At 40.5% G+C, this 20,999-nt stretch overlaps 1 protein-coding gene across 3 annotated transcripts in view; it reads right to left on the bottom strand.

Annotated features, from left to right (window-relative positions):
* Positions 1-20,999, bottom strand: part of COL12A1 (collagen type XII alpha 1 chain) — a 114,827-nt gene that overhangs the window by 54,521 nt on the left and 39,307 nt on the right. For 2 of the 3 annotated variants that reach the window (XM_027092305.1, XM_027092322.1), the window contains exons 15-32: positions 20,193-20,459; positions 19,538-19,730; positions 18,340-18,461; positions 16,399-16,548; positions 16,198-16,317; positions 15,935-16,099; positions 15,215-15,361; positions 12,841-12,980; positions 12,196-12,325; positions 10,433-10,575; positions 9,991-10,120; positions 8,024-8,160; positions 6,801-6,930; positions 4,103-4,242; positions 3,719-3,851; positions 3,593-3,619; positions 2,764-2,906; positions 287-416 (exon numbers count right to left, since the gene is read on the bottom strand). In XM_027092305.1, the coding sequence (XP_026948106.1) occupies positions 287-416; positions 2,764-2,906; positions 3,593-3,619; positions 3,719-3,851; positions 4,103-4,242; positions 6,801-6,930; positions 8,024-8,160; positions 9,991-10,120; positions 10,433-10,575; positions 12,196-12,325; positions 12,841-12,980; positions 15,215-15,361; positions 15,935-16,099; positions 16,198-16,317; positions 16,399-16,548; positions 18,340-18,461; positions 19,538-19,730; positions 20,193-20,459 (2,547 nt within the window). The remainder of the gene's footprint in view (positions 1-286; positions 417-2,763; positions 2,907-3,592; positions 3,620-3,718; positions 3,852-4,102; positions 4,243-6,800; positions 6,931-8,023; positions 8,161-9,990; positions 10,121-10,432; positions 10,576-12,195; positions 12,326-12,840; positions 12,981-15,214; positions 15,362-15,934; positions 16,100-16,197; positions 16,318-16,398; positions 16,549-18,339; positions 18,462-19,537; positions 19,731-20,192; positions 20,460-20,999) is intronic. The other variant, XM_027092313.1, reaches the window with a different exon arrangement.

Here is a 20,999-nt window from a genome sequence, read left to right as displayed (position 1 = left end):
AAGATGTGATTCCATCCCCGTGAACGTTATTTAAAAAGCCGTGGGAGGGCCTCCCTGGTGGCGCAGTGGTTGGGAGTCCGCCTGCCGATGCAGGGGACACGGGTTCGTGCCCCAGTCGGGGAGGATCCCACATGCCGCGGAGCGGCTGGTCCCGTGAGCCATGGCCGCTGGGCCTGCGCGTCCGGAGCCTGTGCTCCGCGATGGGAGGGGCCGCGACAGTGAGAGGCCCGCGTACAGGAAAAAAACAAAAAACAAAAAAAAGCCGTGGGAGACTGGGTTCACTTACTGGTCTTGCCCCTTCCTGTCATGCGACCGCCTTCACCATCTGGATACAGGGAGGACACAGTGATTGTGTAAGGAGTGTCGGGCTTCAGCTTCTGTAGGAGCACACTGTTTTGCCGTCCTCCTACCATGGTCTTGAGTAAAACAGGGATAAGTGTAAGCCTTGCTCGCTCCATCTCACTAATCTGTTAGAAAAAGCTCTTTCTACAGGGGAGCTGTTTGAGACCTTTGCCAAGATCTGGAAACAGGTCCCGGAGTGAAACCTGAAAATGTATCTTAGGGTATAATTTTAAATGCAAAATATGCACTTTCAATCATAAAAAGGATTTTAAGCCTTAAACTGGTGACCTTACAAAGATATTTCAACTTGCTAGCCGCCAGCACTGTGAAATTTCATCCAAAACACATTTCACAGATCTCCTCCCCAAAAAGGCATTTATCATAAGTGAGCTGCAAAGGAACTTTGAGATAGCAAAGAATTGCACAATAGTAGAGGCTCTGCACCATTAAGTATTATTCTCACCTTTTTACAGATGTTTTTTATTTGCTTTAGAAACATATTTAAATGATTCAGCAAAAGATCTAAAGCGTTTGGTTTTCTCCCCCTCAAAAACTGCCCCCCTAACAGCATGAGCTCTGTAAACTACGTGACAGGACACTCTGCCAGGCCACACTCAGGATTCCAGCCTTGTGGTATGAGGCTTTTTCAATATCCTCTGATTACAGAGTTTGAAGGGTTTTATTCATTGCTTAAGGCCATCTAGTTATCTTGCTGAAAGGAAATTTGTATGATTTGTTAACGGTCTACCAAATTCAGATGTTTATGCCACACTAATTAAAAGCGCATGAAAATGGCATGCTGCCCACGAGTCCACATGTGGATGGTGGGTCCAGATGTTTCCCACTTAGCACGCATCCACTCAAGCAGTCTGCGTTTCAGAGAAAACCTCAGTGAAGCCCCCTCAATAGGGGCAAATTGAACCACAGTGGCTAATTCAAACAAATTTAGTATTTGAGGTTATGAGAACAAAGTATCAATGTATTTGATACTTAACAAATCTGAAAGCATCCACTTAGTAGAACTAGCCTCAGGAGGAAGCAGAATGGTGTGTGCCTGCTTCTCCCATCCAGCTCTCCAAAATATGCCAGCATCAGTGATTCATTGCTTTGACTATTTCGTAGACCAGCATTAAAATGCAAATATCCTTAAGAATAACAGACCTTAAGGGCTTATCAGCTAATACTGTACAGAGGATAAGTTTATGAGACGCCTTCTAATTATAACAAACAGCTGAGAGACAGGAAAGAGAGACCCAGGGCAGCAGCTGGATGGTCAGTATCACCAAGAACAGAAATGCTAAGGACAAGCTTTGCCTAAATCTGGCCTGGCACAGACGAAAGTTCTGTTTCTGCCATTAAATTATCAGTCCATCCAATGTGTCTTATTTTATATAAAAGCCAGTTGATGACACTTGGTACTTAGTTCACTATTGATAAACTATAAGAAATTCTTAATCCAAATGTATCACACTACCTAAGTCTAGATCTATGGAAACCTCAACACAGCAGCTCACAAGAGCATTAGTTCAGCTAAACCCACTTCCCGTGCAGGTTCAGAGACCTTTAACCACTGCCAGCATCTACCTCTGCTAACACCTCTAAACTGGGAAGAGGTATGACCCATTTGCTGGAGCTCAGAGAGTCAGACAATTAAAAGTTAATAACTCACTCTCTCTAAGGCAACATGAGGAAACATCACAGCCCCCAACAGTCAACAGAATGCTAGACCTCACCAAAAGAGGTATTTGAAATAAATCAGAAAGCATCGCCCTATCTGTGTAAAAATCATGCTGCTTCCTGACTCAGGGTAATGTGTGCAGCTCTGATCACACATCTCATACAACAAAGCTGAAGAAGGTTCAAAGACAGACAACTAAAGTAAGCAAGGTAAATGGATAAGGGTTCTTGTTAAATAGGGGAAGGCTGGGAAGAAAAAGAAGATGAAAGCCGAGTTTACAGTAGTCCTACAGTCCTTCTCAGGAACCTCCATTTGGATAAATGTAAAAGTGATAAATAGTATAGGTTAGGTTGAACAGATACCCAGATGTAGAAACATCAGATCTAGAAGATACCTTATGACATGCAAAAAACAGAAAAATTAGAATAATGGAAGTTTAGCAAACTCTCAACACTTGATCAAGTTAGAGATGTAAGAAATGAAAATACAAATAGAGTCAGAAATCTAGCTATTTTCATGGATGACCCGTGCCTAATAGTTTTTAAGGAAAACATGAATGCATGGAAGCACATGCCTGATGCTGTGAGGCTCCATTAGGGATGAAGCCAAAAAATTCCATGCAATACAGTAAATCTTGCAACTCTCAAAACAGTAAGTGTGACTAACTAAACACTGGGAGTGAGAGGGCTTTGAGACGGAGAGGGTAGAACTTATCCAAGTCACGTTTTTTCAAAATGAATTACCGTTTGTTCATTGCCTTCCCCTGCGGAAGGCTGATAGGTGATTCTGTATTTCTGCACACGACCGCTAGCAGGATCCCACTTGACAGTCAAGCTGTTAGAAGTTGCATTGTACACCTGAAGGTTCCGTGGGCCACTTTTTGGAGCTGAAAAAGGATTGTTGAGAAACAGAGTAAACACACTGGAGAATGCCCCTCCCACAAATATGCACTGTTCCCCAGGAAATCAAGAGAGCTCTATACTTCTAGGCTTAGAACTAAAATTTTTTTTAACATCTCTATTGGAGTATAATTGCTTTACAGTGGTGTGTTAGTTTCTGCTTTATAACAAAGTGAATCAGCTATACTATACATATATCCCCATGTCTCCTCCCGCTTGCATCTCCCTCCCACCCTCCTTATCCCACCCCTCTAGGTGGTCACAAAGCACCAAGCTGATCTCCCTGTGCTATGCAGCTGCTTCCCACTAGCTATCTGTTTTACGTTTGGTAGTGTATATATGTCCATGCCACTCTCTCACTTCATCCCAGCTTACCCTTCCCCCTCCCCATATCCTCAAGTCCATTCTCTAGTAGGTCTGTGTCTTTATTCCCGTCTTGCCCCTAGGTTTAGAACTAAATTTGACCTGACGGTAAATGATGGTCATTGACTCTCAAATGACTCCTCAACAAATAGTAGCAAAGAGCAAAGATTTTTGAGAAAGACCTGTTTAAAAGAGGCCCCAATCAACACCTTACGACTTAAAAGCAGAAGGCCTGTTTGCAATGGATTTTGTGTTATTTTTCATTCATTCATTCATTATTTGGTCATCCGTACAATCAGCAAATTCTTACCTTGTGTTGTTAAGGGTATCAAACGCACTACAAAAAACAGAATATGGGGAAATATTACGAATATAGGCATAGCTCTATTCTGTTCATTTTAAGATAACAATGTCCTACTGAAGGCTGAACACCTACTTGTGCGCTCGCTGCCAGTCAGGTCATCGCTTTCTGACTCATCGGGATAAATGGCAGTAATAGAAACTTCATAGAGAGTGTTCGGGTTCAGGTTTTCAAACACCAAAGTATTCTCATCTCCATTTAGGATGGTCTTAGGGAAAGAGGAAGAAACAACAAACCCACACAAGGTTAAGTCACCGGCTACATCATGCACTCCATGGCAGTTGGTTGACATCATTTAGCCAGATATTCCTCCTGCTTTGAGGCACGCCATGAGCTCAAAAGTCACTAGTAGGGAAGGATGCTTTTCAGTCAACAGAGGTAATACACATTTCAAACAAGAGTCCCTATAATGAAATGCGATCTCAAAAAAGAGAGAGAGCAAAAAAGAGTTAACACTACCTCCATCTTATCTGTGCTTCCGGAAGGTGCCCAGGTGATTCTGTAGAGAGACACATCCGAAGCTCCGTGATCCCAAGTCCCTCTGAAGCTCTCTGGTGTTACTTCAGTAATCTGTAGGTTTGTTGGGGCTGGCACAGTGCCTGTCACGAGAAAAGGCACGACTGTTTTTCGATGTGATTCCCAAACTTAATATAATAAAACTGCCTTGTTCTGTTTTTAACGGACATGGGAAAACTGGCTGACAACCTTGCTTAGAACCAAGTATCTAACCAATTCAGTTCATTTGAAAGTAAATATGAGAGAGAGCCCTGAAAACTGCAAGCATTTTATGGCTGTAACAGACTACTTCCCGTCTATTAAAATGGTGATTTTTTTTTAAAGGTACCGTTTAGTCATACTGTTCTAACACGGTGGTTCTTCATCGTTTTGTCCCTCCCACTTTTTGAGAATCTAAGGAAAACCCTGGACTCTTTTGCACAGCAGTACAGAAGCACAAACTTTAGCCCATAATATCAGAGACTTCATGGACCTTCATGGCCCATGAAATCTTATGATCTAAGTAATCCACGCATAAGCTTTTCCTGCAGATCACTAACCTTACACACAATGTGAAGCTGACTGTATCAACTCTATTCAGAGACAGGACCAGCCCTGCAGTGCTGATGATGGCTGAAATCCCAACTAAGAGCCCTTCTGTTGACCAGGCACTGCAGCTGGTTTGCAGCACAAGCAATTTGGAACGTCTGACACCACTTCTGAGCTTTCATTGTCAATTATTTCTCTATCTCCTGGTAACCAAAGCCAACTACACAAAAGCCAGAGCCACCAAAAATTTGTTTCTAATAGTTACAATGAAAAGGCCCATTGAGATAATACCACTTTCACAAGCACAACTGCAAAACAAACCGACCATTAAGGGTGCACTTTGGATGTATCTAAAAGTTCTTAGGAAATCCTAAGGATTAAAAACAAGTATTAATTTAGTATATATTAAATGACAGGCTTTGACTAGGCTTTCTTCCTGACTTTTTCTGCCCTTTATTGTTCCTTTACTTCCCTTTAAATTCCTGCTGTATTTATGAACATCTGTCAGCCTGCTCATACGGACAAATTTTCATCTCTAGCCACTACCCTTCCAGGAAAGAACTGATGCCAAGAAGGTTATTAAAGTTGCTAAGAGATTTCACATGGTAAGAAAAGAGCAGAAGTGGATACTGTCTGAAGTTAAGGAGGAGGCTGTGAAATTTGACAAGATGCCTTGATCATGTATAGACCAGCTGGGCACTGAAGGAGAAGCTCCTGAGCCTCTGGTGAGGGAGTTGCTGGATAGGAAGTAAAGTTCTGGACTATAGCACTGATCCCTCACCACTAGCTTCCTGGGTGAGGCTGGGCAAGTCATTTAAATTCTCTAGACTCCCTGTGCTGTCCACCATGGGAGCCACCAGCCACAGGTAGCTATTGAGCATTTGAAATGTGGCATCTGAATTGAGATGTGCGAAAAGTGTAAATTAAGACACACCGGATTGCAAAAAAATTACTACCAAAAACAAATGTGAAATATAAATAATTAGTATACTGATAAATGTTGAAATGCTAACATTTTAGATACACTGGGCTGAATAAAACACATTATTAAAATTCATTTTTCTCCTCACCTTTTCTATTTTCTAGAAAAGTTTGAGTTACCTCTGTGGCTCCCATTATATTTCTGGGGAACCCTGCTGGCTCTAGACCTCAATTTCTTAACCACCATTTAATTAGGAAATGCTGTGCTGAGCACTGAGTGAGAAACTAGAGACTCAAAATTGAGCAAAATAAATATGTTTGTGCCTTCATGAGGAAGGGGCCAGGGGGAAGTAGAATAGATAGGAAAAGACCAACAGGCAATAAGAATTGGGTTAAATGCTATGGAAGCAGCATGAGAAGGAGAGAAAGCGACATCCCTTGAGGTGGCCCAGAATGGAGCAGGGAAGATGGGGCCCCTGCAGGTGCCCTGTATTCTTCCACCTTCCCACTGTGGAATCTCCCCTTCCTCTGAGTGCCATGTAACTCACCTTCCTTACATGATCCCATGTATTGTTACTTTTTATCTTCACAATGGAATACTACTGAGTGCAAAGATGCTTATATTTTGTTAGCCCTGATAGCACTTTACATATAGTAAGATCTCAAAATAAATTGATAACTAATGCATGCTTTCCAGAGAAAACGTCCAATATGCTTTCTCCCCACCCCCTTACACACACACACACACACACACACACACACACACACACACACACACACCCTGGTTAAGTATCTGGAAGATGAATTAGTGACAGTGGCTGGTAGAATAATAGGAAAGAAATTATCATAAAAGGAATGGACATAGAGATAGAAGATGGGAAGAAATCTATGAACCCAAACATTATTAAATTCTGGCAAAAATAACATTAAGAAATGCACAGAGAACTATACTCAGTATTTTGTAATAACCTATAAGGGAAAAGAATCTGAAAAGCAATACGTACATGCATGTGCGTGTGTGTGCATAACTGAATCACTTTACTGTACACCTGAAACTAACACAACATTGCCAATCAACTATACACCAATAAAAAAAAAATTTTTTTTAAAGAAATGAAATAATCCAGATAGTTCAGCGACACGTGCATGCAGTGTTGTCTTCCAATTATCCATAAAGCGTAAACCAACTCACGGGTGGTTTCCTGAGCAGTCGCTGGGGGAGACTCCCCTTCATCATACACCGCAGACACGCTGACTGTGTACCGGGTTTGTGAGAAGAGGTCTTTAAGAGGTGTGCTGGCCCATGACCTGTCCACCTCTACCTACAATAGAGCAGTGGAACTATTTTTACAGAGTTTAATTTTGACATCCCTCTGTTGTTGGCTATCTCTCTCAGCACAAGAGCATAAGAATTGTGGTACAAAAAACAGCAGTGTTTTCCAATTTGCATAAGAGTCCAGGAATTGGAGATCATTTAAAATGTTTCCAAAGTGGAAAAAATGTATGTACTGAGCTGTATCTGGCACTAGGGTCTGGTAAATGATGACTGCCTAGGAATTCAAACAACCTAATCGTTTCCCCCACTTCCCCGTCTCCCTTTGTATCACTGCGCGATTCATTTCGGAAAAATTCTCCTGTGCATTAGCTGATTAGACCCACTGGTCATTGCACTGCTTTTGACGTTGAAACCCAGAATGAAATGAGTGTGTGCACAGGTATAAATTAGCTTGTGTACAATCCAAATGACCTGCACAGTCTGTAACTGGGTGCTTAGAGAAACCACTTCTAGCTTCCAAAAACGCCTCTGAGATTCTCACATTAATGCCCCTTCAGGCAAACATACGTTCTAAACCCATTCGCTGGTGAAGCTCCTCAGTTTGCTTCCACTTTGAAGCAGGTTGTCCTGGAAATAGCTCTCCATCTCAGCATCATCTCAAACATGCTCAAAGCCAGAGGGACAATCCTCTGACATTATGTTCCTACTTTCTCTCTGTCCTGCTCAAGTGTCCTATCTTCCCATTCCCTGACAAACTTCCCCTCTTCTTTCCTGCATCCCCTTGCTAGCTTTCATTTTTAGAAACATTATTATGACATGTTTTAGTAATTCGTAGAATGCAGAGCACCATATGAAGCAACTGCAGGAGAGCGAAATGCCATCTAGACTCTATAACTCTTTATCTACAAAGGGATGATGTTTTTAGGATTAATATCACACAGCAAAACATTTCCAAACTAAATGCAAGACAGTCCAATATATTACCAATATTCAAATAGTGCTCTATAAATATATAACGTTTCCAACACTATGTTCATAAAGTGACAAGTATTCAAAACACATAATACTTGTTTAGATGCTTCTGTTAAACCTACTAGGACTAAACAAATATTTCTAAACCCCTTCTAATCTCAACCTACCTCTTTGGCATCCTCTTCCGGTGTTTTGTAGCGAACAATGTATTTACGCACTTTTCCAGGTGCAGGTTCCCATAAGACGTTCATGGTGCTGTGAGTCACATCTCTGAGTTTCAGATCTCGAGGACTGGGCAAAGGCACTGCAAATGCATGAGAAATTGGGGCCAGATGTGGTTCTCAGCCAAAAAGCTCTAAAGCATCCACACAAGCTTTCAAGAAGTTGTTTGGAGAAAACTTAAAGGTGTGCAGCAAAGTAACTAAACAAATTGGCTATGATGATAAAAGCACTTTGATTCTACCAGGTACAGCTGAATTCTTCTTAAGGAGGCTTTTTAAAAACAGGATAAATTTAAATTTTTATCACAACTCTAACTTCTCATTTATATGTTAACTTTCTCCCGCTCTATTTAAATAAGCTCTTACTTGCTGCTCAGCTATAATAAATCATAATTCACCATATATGTACAGCTCATGTGTCTTTATCAGATATTTAAGTTGGTTAAGATAGAAATCAAAATGAGTCACGCTTCCTGAAGAACGTGATAGAAAAACAAATGGTTACAAGAGTGAAGCATGAAGATGAGACGAAATTAAGCAACCAATAAGCTTACAAGAAAACCCACAGGAGCCCAAACGGTGAGAAGAAAATCCAAATCATAAATTTTCACCAAGTCAAACAAAGCTTTACCTTACAAAGGACCAGGAGGATAACTAATGGAGAGATTTTCTCTTGTTCTATGAGACGCATCTCACTCTCTCGAGCTGCCTCTTTAACCCACTTCCTTTGTCTCTCCTTTCAAGTCTGTAAACCTCTCTTCCTGAATCTCTGTCTCCACTTCCATGTTTCTGCACCTCCATCCCTTCAACGTTTTCATCTCTCAGCCCCTCTCTGTACCCTCTCCTCCCCTACTGCAGCAGTCTAGCCCCACATCTAAATCCATGGCCGCATTCGTCTTTCAGCCACTCCCTGCTCTCTCCACCTGCCGTCGACCCACTGCCGCAAACCACCAGCTCCAGACAGGATCCGACATATGAAAGATGATTATTTGTTGTCAGTGACTGTATCCTGCTCCACCTTGCGGGGTTTCTCTTTTCTGCCTCATCATGCTTCTGTCTCAACACCGTTCCCCCTTGAACGTTTCTTCCAACTTCTTAATTTCCTTCGAAATGTGTTCTGAGACTCACCAAATTTAAGCCAAGACATACTTAGAATCCCAGCACGCCCACCTCGAGAAGCACGAAACAAAACTACTGGCTGGGTAAGGCCAGGATCCTAAGAGCAATCACTGTCACTTTTCAAGAAAAAGCACCTAAGTGCTAGTGAGGCAAACCAGAAACACAAAAGGGGCTGAACAATACACACAAGAGAAGTGCAAACCACGAAAGGGTCCGGGTCCTCCACGCTGCCCTACATTTTTATCAGTACATTCCCAACACCTAAGCACAGGACTGGAGTGTCGTAGATGATCAGTATGTTTGGGGATTGAGTTCATTTACTTAACAGAAACAGAAATTCATGTGTGCCATAGTTTCTACTTCAACAAGAACTTAGAACATCTTGATCTTAAACCTAGTGTCTTCCTGCAAAACTACACTCACCCGACATTCCCTTCTCACCAATGCCATATACAATATTTCATGGATCTGTAACAATATGGATTGTAAGATGCATCGTTATTTCATGTTCTATTCCCTGATTGACACCTCACCAAGCGCAATTGTAAGACACCATTGACTGTAAGATACATCTCAAAATATGGGAAAATAAATGTGAATCTTACAATCAATTTAAGATGCTGCCATAAGTCCAGAAATAACCTTAATTCTCAAATTAAATTGCCATAAGTAATAACCCTACAACTGACACACAAATTATCAAAATTATCGTTAGCACGAGCGGGTGAAAGAAGAAGCCTAAAGAGCGTGTTGTATTCACAGCAATAAGGGAAGAAGAACTGGCGACGTCTTACAGGTGACCTCCCTCGCAGTGAAGGGGTCGCTGGTGAGGTCGTGAAGGGCGGCCTGGACCGTGACCGCGTACTCAGTATTGGGGAAGAGGTCACTCAGCTGCACATCGGTCACTGTCGGTTCCATGCGCATCTGCCGATCGACATGCCGAGGGGAGACAACACATTCCAATTAAACGTTTCCACTGACAGCGGATGGACAATTACACCAATCTGTGACTGCTAGATTTTCACACAACTTTGATTTTTCATTTCTCTGCCCTGCATTTCCTTTCTCATGCTGATGTTTTTTTAAGATTCGTCACAGGTCACAAATCTAATCTTGTGTTTTTCTGTTTGGGGTGTAAAGTTATAAATGAGTTCGTGAGTAACTGCCCCTTAATGGGGACTCTGCAACCGTGAAGTCCCAGGAAGACCCAACAATAAAGAAACAAACGCCTCCCACCTCTTTGGGTTTGGTCGGCTCTGTGGCGTTGATGGGTTCGTAGGACAAGGCGTAGCCAGTGGCGCCCCCCACTGGCTGCCACTTCACGTGCATGGTGGTCGAGCCAATGTCGTAAATGGTCAGGCTGACCACGGGCACCGGCACTGTTGGAATGTAAAAGAAGACACCAGTCTAGCTCTTGTCAGTCTGCTCATTTTTCAATCGTTTCCTACTTATTGATATTTGTATATGCTAAATAGAAAATAGGTTGCTGTGAGAAATCAATGAGAGTTAATATGACCCTTTCCTCTCCCCGCAAAAACCCGATCTCATTGTTTATCCCCACCTCATACTAGGACTGCATGTGATAACTATTTCATAGAGCAAAGAAGTTTAAGTGTAAAATGGCATTCTAGTGAGTTCATGTGGAAGCCAAAACAGAAACCAACTTCCTGAGATTTCAATCTCTTTTTCCAGAACATCTGTAAGTTGACCATTTTCATTCTTCAACCATAAAATTTCATACATAAAAAGCCAACATAATATTTCATTTCATTTTTCTTTTTAAAACATTTTAAATGAGGGTGTCATCTGTTAATAAGTGGAACTTAGGGGATTCTTCAGAAAGAAGATTAGCCCATGAGGCAGAGTAAAAGGCTTACTGCCTTCTCTCCACTTAACACCTACACAGCTTTCTATTTTTTGTCCTAAGATTGAGTTTAAAGTTTTAAGGAATTAGCAGATTAATCCTGTCCATTATGAAATACATTATTTCCCATCTCTGATGGTCTAAAATAAAGGGAAATAAGAGAAGAGATAAAGACCTAAGGGACTGAGCAGTGAGTAGAGGCGATTCAGTGACGCCCACTCCTGCCTCTTGTAAGAGGCCTCCCCTCTTCCTGGAGCCCAACCATGAAGGAAAGAGTATTTTCATATTGGCTTCAGAAACCCTACCAGGAATAGGAGTGAGGAACATCGCTCCCCAAAGCTCTACTCAAAGCCAAAGCCATTAGAGCTTCTCCAGTAAAGGCCAGAGTCCAAAATTCAGTAAAAAAAAAAAAAGGGGAGCTCTCACTGCCTGCAGGAAGAACTGAGCTGGTCACTCCTGCAAGCTGCTCTTCCAGGTAATCTGAGTCCCACTCCCCACATGGTATCTTCCCTTAAGAAGTGGATAACTGTTAAAGGTACTTTTCCCTCTAAGATATCTCAGACCATGACTACCCAGCCAGGTCCCATGATGGCAGAAGCAGCCAGTAAAAGGAGAAAACCACAGAGTATTTATTGAGGACCTGCACGAAGTGCGCATTCAGTAAATATGTGTTGAATGGATATCGAATAAAGGAATGATTTGGAAGGCTGACAGAAGTCCCACACGGTACAAATGAACTTACTTACGAAAGACAAATAGACTCACAGACATAGAAAACAAACTTATGGTTACCAAAGAGGACCAGGGTAGGGGGGACAGAGAAATCAGGAGTTTGGGGTTAACATATACACACTACTATATATAATATAGATAACCAACAAGGACCTACTGTATAGCACAGGGAACTCTACTCAATATCTTCTAATAACCTATAAGGGAAAACAATCTAAAAAAGAATGTATACGCATAACTGAATCACTTTGCTGTGTACCTGAAACTAACACAACACTGTAAATCAACTACATTTCGATAAAAATTTTTTTAAAAAGAACACAAAAAAAATCCCACGAGGGCTGTCACCTCTTTAACTTAAAAAATAAAACAATGATAAGATTTTTTTTAAAATCTGACTTACGGGTTTTTTCTGTGCCCTTCAGAGGTTCACTGTATTCATCTTCTACCACAGAATACACGTTAACAACATACTCAGTTTCAGGCTTCAGATCTTTCAGTACTGCGCTACTTTCCAATCGGCTCACATAAAACTAGGGGAAAAATTTTTAAAAGAATAACAACTTATGTTACCATCACGTCCCTCTTTTCTCCTATGATTGTGAAGTAGTTAACTACAATGAGCTTAGAAATTATATTTTAATGAGACCGTTGTCTTTTGTTTTTGGAAACCACCAGATTACCATGAGACCTTGGACAATTCATACAGTTTATTCTCCCAGCTGTTGTTTCCTTATTTGTAAAATTAGTGGGTAAAACTAGAAGGTCTTCAATGTTCCCTCCCTACTTGATGATTCTAATATAAACTCATGGATAAATTAAGCATCCTCTTAATCCTTAATTAAAAATACTTAATTAAAAAACCATAAGAAATTAAGCAAAGCTCTTTCCCTCTAATTAAGCCCAAATGGAAGCGCTTGCCTAGCAAGAAATGGAGAGCGCCATCTTGGACCCAGTTCTGCCCCCTACATCCCCCCAGCGTTCCTCTCAGAGCCCTAAGGAGGAGGACCCAATCTCAGGACCAGGAAGGAGTGGGCTATCTACTCACTTCTTGCCGTTTCCCTCCAGAAACTGGGTAGTATTCCACCTTATACCTATCCACACTGTCAGAAGGAGGTGTCCAGCTCACTCTCATAGATCGATGGGTCTGCTCAGAAATAACTAGGTTGGAAGGTGCTTCCAAGTCACCTACACGAGGAAATGAAATACATACACTTTTTTCATTATTATAGCAAGGTGATGACATTTAAATTTGGTTGAAATGGTATTCCTCTCCATATTTCAGGCTTTTGCATGTATTCTATCACATACTAAGAAGTTACGGTAAATCAGCTTAGAGGCCCAATACTCCTAAGTCCTCTCTGAATGGGTGGCCAAAGGGTTCTTCAGCCTCAGGAAATTCAAACCTGAGCTCATTATTTTTCATGAAAAGTTGCTCCCCCTCTTCCTGAAAGCACCACAGTTTATCAGTCACCTAGACTCAAAACCTCTGACTTAGCCTTGGATACTTGCTCTGGTCTCTAACCTTGTACATATCCCAGTAAATGACACCGTGAGTCCTGACAGCTCTACTGCCTTTATCACTTTTGGCACCACCCAAGTTCACTGCCCTCATTATCACATTGACTATTTATATGCACGTCTTATCTCCATAACTATAAGTTATACTCTGTGAAGACAGAATTGGCTTCTTATTCACGTTTAGTTTCTTTACAAGATCTAATTCGGTGGTACGAGAAGTTAACCACTTTCTCACTCAGAAGACAGGAGAAACCAGCAAGTCTTCTAAAATTCGGGAATATCCTACTGCCTGTGATTGTATTCTCTGTTCATAAGTATAGGTGAAATGACTGATATAGAAAAATATTTGGAATACATGTCAATGAAAATAGAAGTATTAGGCTCATTAGGACCGTTAGAAAGATGTTCCAAATAATAATTATACGAGAACTAATGCAGTGACTCTGTGAGCACGGCAAATCATTCTCATATAAACTCTTTCTACTTTCTTTGTAAGCCAAAGCTGAGAAAAAGAATTTCCATTCTTAGTATCCTAACCTTTACTGCACTTGGGTCATAATCAAGCCTACAAAATTATCAAGCAATTTTACTGTCTGGGAAACTAAATGAATGCAACTATTACGTAGCTGATGTAGAAAAAAAGAAAGAAAAAGAGATAAAAGATGTTTTCATCCCCACTCAAAATTCTCTCCAACTAAATAAAACCACAACTCTCTCAGCTAATCCAGAGCCAGATGCCTACAAATTCTTGATTCCTGGCTGGTCTGTTTCTCCTGGGAAAAGGCAGTCTATTGTTCAAAATCCAAAAAGAAAATCTGCAAAATTTTGGAGAGAGAAATTCAAGAAGGAACATTCAAATAAATGTATCCTCAGTATCCAAAGCACGTGAAACATTTCTACCACTTTATTTATTAAACTCATTCCAACTTTCCAAAACCAGAATAAATTAGTGAAAGACAATCTTTACCAGAATCTACATGTATTTAAAAGAAATTTTTCTCATATAATAAGAACCATAGTTTTTATCATTCGTTTTCCAAAAACCTTCAATTTGGTGCTTACCATGGTCTGCCCTATGATTTACACAGATAGTAGTCATTTTACACCACTCTTTGTCACTAAAAATTCACTTCCATAATTTTATTTCTAAATCTTAATTCCTTATCAATAGCTACCTTTTATCAAGGACCTTTCAAAATGTCTTCACCCATTTGGCCTTGAGTAAGTAACTGAACTTCTCTAAATCTGTTTCTTCAGTGGTAAAGAGAGATGATATCCTTTCTAAAAGTCCAAATTCTAAAATTATAATTTGTCTTTATATTTAGAGGTTACAAGTGCAAAGTATCAAATGTGATCATCTGTAGTTGGGGCAAAGCAAATCATATATAAGACCCCTCTTCCATTTCTAATCCAAAACAAAAGGCAGCAAACCTTAGAAAATAAAAGTCTGGGAACAACCATTTAATAGTTATGTAGTGTGAAGATGCTTTACCAGAGAATAGATACACACCAGGAAAGAAAGCATCTCTATTTCTTCCCCAATCTCACGTGTGTGTGTGTGTGTGTGTGTGTGTGTGTGGTGCAGGCACATATAAACAAAATGTATCCTCAAATAAGCTAGAAGTCATGTATAGTTTGATGCCATCAGAAAAAAATCAGGGACTAAATCAACGATTCTCAGCTGGAGGCAGTATTCTCCCCAGCAGACATTTGGCAAATTCTGAAGATATTTTTAGCTGTCATGACTCAGGGGATGCTACTGGTATCCAGCGGGAAGAGTCCAGAGATGCTGCTAAACATCTCACAACGCACAAAGGAATCCACTTCCTCCATCCTAAAAAGAATTATCTGGACCAAAATACCAATAGTGCTGAGGGTGAGAAACCCTGGGCTAACCTTACCTGGACCTTTGACGCTGTTACACAAGTTGACGATGAGGTCATCCACGATCCTGGAGAGGGACTCAAAATCCGCCACATTGTATGCGTGGGTATCATCGGGATCTGTCGCAATCATCTTTAACTCAACTTCATCAGCATTCTTAATACCTTGGGAAAAATGGATATATACAAATTAAAAGCACGTCTCAGAAAAAAATTCATGGAACAAAGCAAATATTTCATGGGCTACCCTTATATACTCAATGTTAACTAGAATGTATATATGATTTTCCTGAATAATAAAATGATTCCATATATAAAATAGAAACAAAAAATAATATAAACTAAAGGCTGTTTTGTTTAGCTTCTTCTAAATGCTTCTGGCACTGATTCCCCACCAAAAAGTGTCTCTCCAGTGTTTTTTCTGGAAAGTGAAATAACGGATATCAAAAATAAACATGGTGCTGTGGAAAACCAAACAAGAATTTTCCTGAATCCTATTAATAGTACATTTGTCCTCTTGATTCATTACTCTCTTCCAAGAAGCCATGTAGTTTCATCCCATTACACGGAGAAAAGAAAAACATGAATGAACTTCCTGGTACATTATTTTGATAAATGATGTGATAGGGCAAGTGTGTCTGTTTGTTTTTTCATGTTTCAGAAAATATCTTTAACTACAAAAATACCCTCGGCACATTTGTCACCTCTGGGGGCGTGGCAATTCTCGTCAATGCTTACCAACAGCAAACAGTTCCACGCCCTCATCCTTGAGTTTTTTTGAAGGTGCCTCAACGTCATCTTGTGATTTTCCGTCAGTGATGAGAACGCCGATTTTTCGAGCTCGAGGCCTCATGCCAGCTTGGGTCTTGAAGCTCTGCTGGCGAATGAAATTCAAAGCCATGCCTAGTGGGATTGTTAAAAGAGAATCAGTCACATCATTTTTCAGCCACAAGCTTTGACCGAAAGCGAGAGCTGACAGCTCGCTGGAGCATCTGACTCACCTGTGAGGGTATTGCCTCCTTTGTAAGGTAGGTTTGCCACAGCCTGCAACAAGCTCTTCTTGTCTTTGTGAGCATTTAACTGCCACTCTGTTCTGGGGTCCCCGCTATACTGAGCAAGGGCTAAAAGGACACCATTGGCATTAGCATGTATAAAAGAGCATGATGGAGACGTCTAAATGCCTTCAATGTTGTCACACCTACCAATCTGTACTCTTTTGGGGCCAATCTCAAAGACTTCCACGATACGGGAGATGAAGCTCCTCACGGTTCTAAAATTCGCCCGGCCGATGCTCCACGACCCATCCACCAGCAGCACGATGTCTGCTTCAGCCCTGGTGAGACACTCCATCCCTGACACAGCAATCGTGAGACAGCACAGAGTAAGGAGCACATTCTTTGTCGGGTTACTTCCTAGCCACGCCTCTGCCACCCCCTGGGGGCTCAGTGTCGCCTAACTGCCTCAGTTCTGTGGCTCAGCGATGTAATTGGGAGTTGAAGGCTTTGAAAACATGTCCATACGATTTATTAACCTCAAATAAGAGTCACAGGAACCGTCCATCCCTCCAATAATTATTTCAGTGGAAAATCTTTCCTTCATCTGACTATATTTCTGGCCGCAATCATAGAACACGGAGAATTAAACCGTCATCGTAAATATGAATGAGCTCACAAACCCAAAAGGTAAAATATATAAGTGGGAACGTAGAGCCACCTAACGATAAGACAATAATAATTTTAATAAAACTTTTAATGTGATCTAGATCGGATGTTGCATTTTTCTAAATATTCAACGGTCATTAGCAGACAAGTATGAGATGAACTGTTAAAACGTGTAAGCTAGAAAAAGTTTCAGTGAGCCAAAAATATCTTTGAAATTAATTAAAGCCCCCAGTATTACATATATTATGAAGGATTAGGCATATAACTCTTCAAATTAGAACTTTCTGAAGTAAGGATATAGTGTTTAAAAGTCTGATAGCTATTATTTAGTTTTTAATTATTTAACTGAATCATCTACTCTGTATAACAATCAGGTAGATACAGCTGGTGAGGTCTGCACATTTAAAAAATCAAGAGAGAAGGAAGACAATCTAGAAGAAAGATACAAACAAGTATACAGATTGAGAGCTACAGACACCACAGGCACAAACACTGATACAAAGCTAGGGTGCTTTGGAAAGAGAGAATTATCCCAATATCCTCGGTGCACAAGCTACAAAATAAAAATATAAGTCAGTTAATTAACATCATCATACGAGAAGCAATTGAACATTAATGCAAAACAGCAAGAGTTGACCCTTTCCCTTCTTTTACCCACATCCATGTTTTCAAACGCTTTCTTTTCTAGGAGCTTACGTTACCAGCTACAAATGTTTCAACTTCTTGCCATGTTAGCATCTGATCTTTATATTACAAAACAACAACAACAAAAAACTCGCTGAGAAAGATTCAGTGATGCCCATCACAGTCCAAAGGCGTCACTGCAGATTGGACGCTCCTTCAGGAATTAGGATTCCCAAGTACCATTCCAAGCACCTAAGGCTTTACAAGTCTGCTCCTGACCTGCCAAGACCTACTCTTTGTCAGCAAATGATTGAAATATTTAGAAGCGAACTCTACCCACCACCCTCACCTGGAAGAATGTTCAAAACTAGCTTCATGCGTATCAAAGTTGTGGTCGTGGCAGGAGCAGAAAAGTATGAGGGCTTTACGTTACCATTTTGCTTCCCAAGTCTTAGTTGCCCACCTATTTACGGAACAAGGTGCTGCTTGCTCAGCCCAGATAAATCATTTTTACGATGACTTTAACAAAATAAAACTGCATTTTAATTATTAGAAAGAGATTAAAGATAATGTATATTAAAGGTTAAAGGTAATGTCTATTATCATTGTAAAATCTCAACTTTAAATAATACAGTACTATGTAACTAACGCAACACTAACAAGAAAGCCTTAAAAAATGTCGGCGAAAGTGTGCTTAGCTGTATCTTTGAAGAATGTTTTAAGTATATGTTACTGAAATAAATTTTAGTGTAAAATTTAATAGTAAATTTTCATGGTATGAGTCACCTAACAATTCATATTTGAAAAAAAGTTGCAAAATACTGACTTTTCCTAGGGGAATGTAACTCAATTTCTTACCAGAGGATAAAACTGGCATTACGGTTGTGTCAGAGAGAGTTGTCATTTCTTGTCCAACAAGTGGTGAACTTTCTCCTCCATCAAACATTCCAAAAACATTTACTTTATAGGTGGTACCTGCCCTGAAATGTTAAAATATATAGTCTGTATGCATAATAACCTCAAGTGGTAGCATTTTTTTTTGCTTTGTTATAAACATTCAACTTGACTTACAAACTTTCATTCAGAGGAACTTATAATACATAACATTGCAGAAGAAGGAAACTAATTTCCATCACATTCTAGTTTAAGCCCACACTATGAGGTATCAAGGGGAACTAGCCCGCCAGCACTCTAGAGAATACTAGGGGTTCACGGCGCCAAGTTCCACCTTGCCTTTCCATTAGGTGTAGAATCCCCACCTTCCCCCTGAGCCACTCAGGGAAGGATCGGGCTTTCACTCTTATTGCTTCTAAGTGATGGGCTTTAAGAAGACAATTTAAATGTTGTACTTGCAAGGGAACATAAAGCACCTAGCACAGTGCCTGGCACGCAGGAGGCTCAATAAATTTCATCCCCCCTATTCCGATAAAAGTCAATATCAAGCATTTATACAGATTCCAATATTGTTGAATGAATCGTTGAAACAAACCAACTTTCCACCAGGCAATGCACAGCAGCCTGTTCTTTTTACTGTGAAGAATGCTGCTGTTCCAACTCAAACCTCCTTCTTTCCCACCACACAGCCTGCAGCAAAAGCTTGCACCCGCCCCCATTCCCCAATCCTCCCAGCTGAGCCCAAGAGCAAAGGCCTGCCCCCTGACTCCTGCAGCCCACCCTGGGAGACGATGCACACTCGCATCTCAGTGTCAGTCACCTGGGCCTTTCCGGAAGGCATAGGGACTCCTACGTTCCCATAAGGCTGGCTGGTGATAAACTGCTTTTGGTGAAATCGTGCAATGTGGGTGTTAATTTTTAAAAAGCAGGGTGTTACTGAAGAAACACCATCCCTGATCACTTAATAACAAAAGTCATTAAAAGAGTACAACTGCTCAGGCCTAAATTTGAGTCTCTGAACCCTAACCTCAACTTCAGCAGCACCAAGAGTGAGAAAGCAACTTTGGCTGATTTTAAATACTCTGCCAGCAAACAGACACATACGTGATCATGTGTGGAACGCACAATCTGTTAACAACAACGGAATAGAGTTCATTCCTACCTAAGTTCCTCCAAAACAACTGTGTTGTCATATGGTCCAACCACTAACTCCCCCAGTCTTCTGTCGTCTCCCGTGGGGTGAAATGTGACCTTGTAACCCTTGACCTCCCCAGGTGCAGGCTCCCAAGTCACCCGGAAGCTTGACATGGTTGGGTCAGATGTTTTGAGGTTTCTGGGTGATTTAAATCGAGAAGCTGTAAAGATAATAGATGTTAAAATATTATCCATAAGCCTACGCTTTGGGGTTTTTTTTTAGCCCCTACAATAATAAGTTGAATTCAAAATATCTAAGTGATATACATGGCAATCATCACAAACAAAATACTTCAAAATATACATTTATAAAAAGGATTAAGTCAGAAAGCACAAGCTATAATACCCAATAAAAATCAGAATAATAGAGTGCTACCCAAGTGGAAGTATAAATAGTACTCACAATTCAGAAGATTAGATTAGCATTAGAACATTAATATGTAGAATCATTTTACCAGGAACTAGACTGGTAAAAATCATATGCTAATTAGGCATCCTACCTAACTATTATAGTATAATTTATTACAGACTGCATTTTAGACATTTACAAATGAAGTAGATATATTAAAATCTCCCTTTAAAATATTACACACTTTCCCCCCAAAATTATTATGGTTTTATACCTGTTGTTCCTGAACCTTGCCTAAGCTTTCCTTCTCCTGTCTTGTAAACTGGGAGAACTGTGATGTCATACGTGGTCTGGGGCTGAAGTCGCTTTAACATTGTTGAGGTGACAGTGGGTGACACCTTGGCAACCATCTGTCTCCCGCCCACACGGGGGCGATACACAACACGGTAGTTGACAACCTTCCCAGGTGCTGGTTTCCAGGTAACTCTCATTGTGTTTTCTGTTTCTTCATCCACTTTCAAGGTTTTCGAATCATCGGATACTGTGAGATGAAAGGAAGATTACAATGTATACTCTGCTGAAAGAAAATGTTTATGTCCACCTCCCCATTTATGTGACAAAACGCTATGTGTGGTTTCTTAAATACGTACACTATTCCTTTACTTAGCATTGTGAGCTCTCCTAAGTTCAAGAGGGCTTGTGAGCCTAATCTCAGTGAGGTCACAGTGAGATGTTTTCTCTTCAACTGGCTAATAACTAAAAAATGGGAATTCATGTTGCAAGGATTTCATATTTGCATTCCAGAGACTTTAGTAAAGAAAACACCCATTTCTGGAGATGAGCTTTTAGAATTTTTATTATATTTCCATCTGTAAAGAAATCCTGTAGAAATTACAGTGTGCAGAATTCTAAAAATCATGAATACAGGGTCAGAAATATTCCTTGAATCTTTTCAGAAGAAAGAACAATTCATAAATGACTAGCCATAGCGACTGCAGTTAACACCATCCTTTGTGACTGCCATGAACATGTAAGACTATCAGCGCAAAGGAACAGGAAACTGACACATAAAAATATCTCA

The sequence above is a fragment of the Aethalodelphis obliquidens genome, unplaced genomic scaffold, assembly GCF_003676395.1.
Source record: "Aethalodelphis obliquidens isolate GAN/ISIS:26980383/991018 unplaced genomic scaffold, ASM367639v1 scaffold3, whole genome shotgun sequence".
Taxonomy (NCBI): domain Eukaryota; kingdom Metazoa; phylum Chordata; class Mammalia; order Artiodactyla; family Delphinidae; genus Aethalodelphis; species Aethalodelphis obliquidens.
The sequence above is the reverse complement of the archived record's forward strand: the minus strand, read 5'-3'. Positions and strand labels throughout refer to the sequence as shown.